This window comes from Octopus bimaculoides, chromosome 17 (assembly GCF_001194135.2).
Source record: "Octopus bimaculoides isolate UCB-OBI-ISO-001 chromosome 17, ASM119413v2, whole genome shotgun sequence".
NCBI lineage: Eukaryota > Metazoa > Mollusca > Cephalopoda > Octopoda > Octopodidae > Octopus > Octopus bimaculoides.
In genome coordinates, this window is record NC_068997.1 from 36,282,685 (window position 1) to 36,287,943 (window position 5,259).

The 5,259-nt window shown below is 40.5% G+C and overlaps 1 protein-coding gene across 1 annotated transcript in view; it reads right to left on the reverse strand.

The window, feature by feature from the left end:
* Positions 1 to 4,652, reverse strand: part of LOC106875340 (charged multivesicular body protein 5-like) — a 45,919-nt gene extending 41,267 nt beyond the window's left edge. Inside the window, exon 1 of the mRNA XM_052973827.1 lies at positions 4,503 to 4,652. Coding sequence (XP_052829787.1) covers positions 4,503 to 4,571 — 69 coding nt within the window. The 5' untranslated portion in view covers positions 4,572 to 4,652. The remainder of the gene's footprint in view (positions 1 to 4,502) is intronic.
* Positions 4,653 to 5,259: the final 607 nt, after the last annotated feature.

A 5,259-nucleotide genomic window follows, 5' to 3' on the forward strand; every position in this document is an offset into this window, starting at 1 on the left:
CCAGGCGATAACAGAGGAATTCAAGACAGGATGCCCCTGGGAGCTCCTCTATGCTGATGACCTTGCACTAATTGCTGAGTCACTATCAGAACTAGAGGAGAAGTTTCTGGTGTGGAAGCAAGGACTAGAATCGAAGGGCCTTAGAGTCAACCTAGCAAAAACCAAAGTCCTAATAAGTAGGAAGGTAGACAACACCCAAACCCCTTCAGGTAGATGGCCCTGCTCGATCTGTAGAAAAGGCATGGGTAGAAACTCTATAAGATGCTCCCAGTGCAAGCTATGGACACATAAGAGGTGTAGCAATATCAAAGGAAGGTTAACTAGGAAGTTAGTTCTTGTATGTAGCAGATGTTCAAGAGCTATAAACATTATAAATGTGCAGAAAACAACTTCTGCCACATTCCAGGGAGAAAAACTAGACGTAGTTGATAGCTTCCTCTATCTAGGTGACCAAGTTAGTAGTGGGGGAGGGTGCGCTGAAAGTGTAGCTGCTAGACTAAGAATAGCCTGGGCAAAGTTCAGAGAGCTCTTACCTCTGCTGGTGACAAGGGGCCTCTCACTCAGAGTAAAAGGCAGACTGTATGACGCATCTGTACGAACAGCCATGCTTCATAACAGTGAAACATGGGCCGTGACTGCTGAGGACATGCGTAGGCTCGCAAGGAATGAAGCCAGTATGCTCCGATGGATGTGTAATGTCAGTGTGCATACTAGACAGAGTATCAGTACCTTGAGAGAAAAGTTGAACTTACGAAGCATCAGTTGTGGTGTGCAAGAGAGACGATTGTGATGGTATGGTCACGTAGCGAGAATGGATGAGGATAGCTGTGTGAAAAAGTGCCACACCCTAGCAGTTGAGGGAACCTGTGGAAGAGGTAGGCCCAGGAAGACCTGGGATGAGGTAGTGAGGCATGACCATCAAACATTGGGCCTCACCGAGGCGATGACTTCTGACCGAGACCTTTGGAAATATGCTGTGCGTGAGCAGACTCGGCAAGCCAAGTGAGACCTAAATCTAAGGCCTCAACCAGTCCATTTATGCGTACCTTCCTTCAATGGACACTAAACTCCACTTGCGAACACCTGTTGAGGCAAGTGAAATCAAAATCGAGTTAAATTGGAAAACTAAACTCCACTTGCAAAGACCGGTTGCGGCAAGTGAAATCGAAATCGAGTTAGATTCGACGTCTGGCACCCATGCCAACATCATCTCCTTCTTTAGACACAAAACTCAGCTTGCAAAGACTTATTGGGGCAAGCGAAATCGTGAAGGCACCTGTGCCCAGCGTTGCCTTTCTGGCACTTGTGCCCACAGCATGTGTAAGGACTTTCAAGAGAGATCGTTGCCAGTGCCCCTGGACTGGCTCTTGTGCGGGTGGCACATAAAATACACCATTTTGAGCATGGCCGTTGCCAGTACCACCTGACTGGCCTTCGTGCGGGTGGCACGTAAAAACACCCACTACACTCTCTGAGTGGTCAGTGTTTAGGAAGGGCACCCAGCTGTAGAAACTCTGCCAATTGGAAATATGCTGTGCGTGAGAAGGTCCGGCAAGCCAAGTGAGACCTAAATCTAAGGCCTCAGCCAGTCCACTTATGCGCACCTTCCTTCCTTCATTGGACACTAAACTCCACTTGCAAAGACCTGTTGAGGCAAGTGAAATCGAACTAAATTCGACGACTGGCACTCATGCCAACGTCGTCTCCCTAATTGGACACGAAACTCAGCTTGCGAAGACTTATTGGGGCAAGCGAAAGCGAAATTGTGATGGCACCTGTGCCCAACGTCGCCTTTCTGGCACTTGTGCCCGCAGCATGTGTAAGGACTTTCGAGCGAGATTGTTGCCAGTGCCCCTGGACTGGCTCTTGTGCGGGTGACACATGGGAAAAGCACCCACTACACTCTCTGAGTGGTTGGCGTTAGGAAGGGCATCCAACTGTAGAGACTGCCAAATCAGATTGGAGCCTGGTGTAGCCATCTGGTTTTCACCAGTCATCTGTCAAATGCTAGCATGGAAAGCGGACGTTAAACGACGATGATGATGATGATGATCAACAGTGGGAACCATTCTACCTGAATTCCTTCCAGTGGAAGCACAATCTTGCATTGTTGACATCTCAGAAATAAGGGGGATTCACTTGTAGAAAACGTTAAATTGTTGGAGACGATTTCTACCCACTTTGCCCATGTACAATTTGGAAACAAACAAATGGATAGTGTCAATACAAAATCTCACTACAGCAGTACACTCTTTCATTTAAGGAAGCAACAATAGCACACAAACACAACAGACAGAGTTTGACAGAGAACTACAAGATCCACAAATCATCAATCAATAGGGACCTGACAGTACACCAATAGAATCAACATATCAACAAAGAAACAGTGTTCACAGTTCGGCACATGAAAACATGAGTAGATTAGCCACTGGCAGCGTACCTGAACAAGAATAATACAGGTAACAAAACACCAGCCATTCAAGAACAAAAAGAGATGAGAAAACAGATTGCTAATATAAGGTTTTTATTTTCTCTATACATGAAAGTGTTGTGGCATGTTATTTAACACCAGAACAGTTGTTGTTGCTTTCCCTCTGAGAACTGTTGATATCATAATAGTAGTACTAGTATTTAGCAGCAGCTACCCATATGAAGAAAACATTATCACACCATACTTCCCTTAATCATGAACAGCTCTCGATTAGAGCCCTCAAAACTGCTCCAATTGTTAGGTCTCACTATCACTAAGGATCTGTTTTAATATAATCACATCCTGGAATGGCATCTCAATGAGTGACCTTTCTATTTAGGGCCAGAAGATACTACACCCCCAACAATTATTGATATTCTGCAAAGCTCAGGTGGCGCTCACAATGGAGTATTGCTTTCACATCTGAGACTGTACTGCTGCTGCTACTGCACACACTTCCATCCTAGGCAACATCCAGAATCAGCCCTCTAAATAGCATAAAGCAATTCACAGACATGTAATCAGCTCTAACCCTCAAAGAGAGTAGACAGCACATGTCAGGCATGTTCTGTCTCTTCCACTATGCTATAAAAGACTTTGGTGCTTAGAGTTGGCTGAACTCATGCCACTTCCACTCACACTCTCATCTGGTCTTTCCTCCTTCCATCATCTTTGTTGTGTCTAGTCATCATCCCTAAAAGATGCCTGATGCCAAACACTTATCACCAAGCCCAATCTTTCCTCTCCATAACATTGGACCCTCTGGAGATCCCTCCCTTCTCATGTCTTTCTTGCAGTGTTGACTTACTAAAGTTTGAGAGAAATATTAAAGATCTCAGTCTCAAAAGAAGTAGGTAAAAAAAAAAAAAAAAACGGATGCCAGAGCAACATTTCATTTTGAGATCTAGAAAATGAAACTGCTTAAGTCAGTATAATAAAATGAAAGCAAATTAATGTTCAGTAGTACTTGACTAAACTAAACAATGAAAGGAAACTAGAAAAATGTTTTCCTTCGAAACAAAGTTTATTTTGAAGTTGTTTATGTATAGAAGAAATGGCAGACTCTTTTACATGAGAGGCACCTATGAGAATTGTGGACAACATCATTCAAATTAATGAGCTAACTCAACGGAATTACATCATAAAGGATATTCATATTGTAATGATGAATACTGAAAGCACAATTAGCTTTCTTGCGTTGTTGGAACTAATTCCTAATTAAGTAGTAGACTGTAATGAACAGAGTCTCAACACCAACTCATTTTGCCTAAGAATTGAACTTTTAGGGGTTCGATAAAATAAGGGCACAAGTAGTACCAAAATAAGTACCAGTCAAGTACTAAGGTTGATGTAATGGTTGAAGCCCCTCACCCTAAAATTGCAGGCATTGTACTCAAATTAGAAAGAATTGTTTGGAGAAGGAAAAAACAATGGACTAAAAACATGAAGTTCATATTACAAACAGCTCTTGCATCCCTTTTAAATACATTCCTTTTCGATATATGAAAACTAGCTGGCGTTCTGGATCTGACAAATATTAAACAAATACATATTTCCAAAGCGATACTGTAAAAGGTATCTAGGGACACCCGGACAAACTTATTTTACAGTTGTTTCGACGAGTTAGACTTAACTGCAATAATGAATATAAAAATTGCTATTAGTAATATATTACGGGAAAATATCACAAACAAAAACAATTACTTATGGAATTACAATTTTTAATTTGTAATTCCATAAGTATAATTTCTGATTAGCTTGTAAATTTTCTTGTTTGTAGAACATGGGTAAGTTCCGCATTTTCCTTAAATAAAAAGTGAAACTAGTCTCTATCGAAAAAAGATTTAACAGTCATAATTTGAGTAATTTACAATATTTTCTGCTAAGAAATAATCATTGATCTTAAACTGTTAAACAATTATAACTTTGTTTTAAAATTTTTGGTTAAATTGGCAAAAATTTAGGAAATTTAATTGAAGAAAGTAACATTTAATATACGTTAATAAATATAATGAAATTAACTGTAACATACATTACTAATGCAATCATTTAAATTTGCCGGAGGTTCCTTGGGCTTGGCCCTTCCAAATAAACGATTCATTTTGAAAACTTGACAAGTGTAGAAACACAAATAATAAATACGATGGCGACAGGAAGTGATGACATAGATATACTACGACTTTCGAAAGAAGATAAGCATCTTCTCTCCCCCCTCTCTCTCTCTTTCTCTTTGGCGCCATATTACATTAGTCAGTATACAATAGAAAATTACTCCATTCAGTAGCTAAACAAGTTGGAAAGCAGGCGGGGTCTGCATTAGCACGCCCACGTAAATTAGATTTTCTCCGTTTTGACGAGGATTTTTCAAATTTTATCAGACACACCGCACTTCAAAATGATTATGATGAGGAAGCTTTTTATGAAAAGAATTTTTTTAATATTTCTGATTTTTTTAGCCTTATTCTCCCCTCTCGCCCTACCCCGGAGTCCTCAAGACGAACTTTTTCATTTTTTTTTTTTTTTGCACTAAGCACTTAAAATCGATAGGACAAGCCTTTCCAAAATTGTTGAGATTCATGAAAACCCAACATTTTGGAAGTTGCTCCCCCTTACGACAGCGATCACCATTTCAATCACTAAATGTTCACAATTCTATATTTCTGAGATGAGGAATATAAACAATAGGCCTATATATAGGCCTACTGTTTCTAATAAGTCCAAGAGTCGGGGAACTTTTTTAACTAATTACCTCAAAATGTATTTATTTACGCCGAAGTTACCCACTTGAT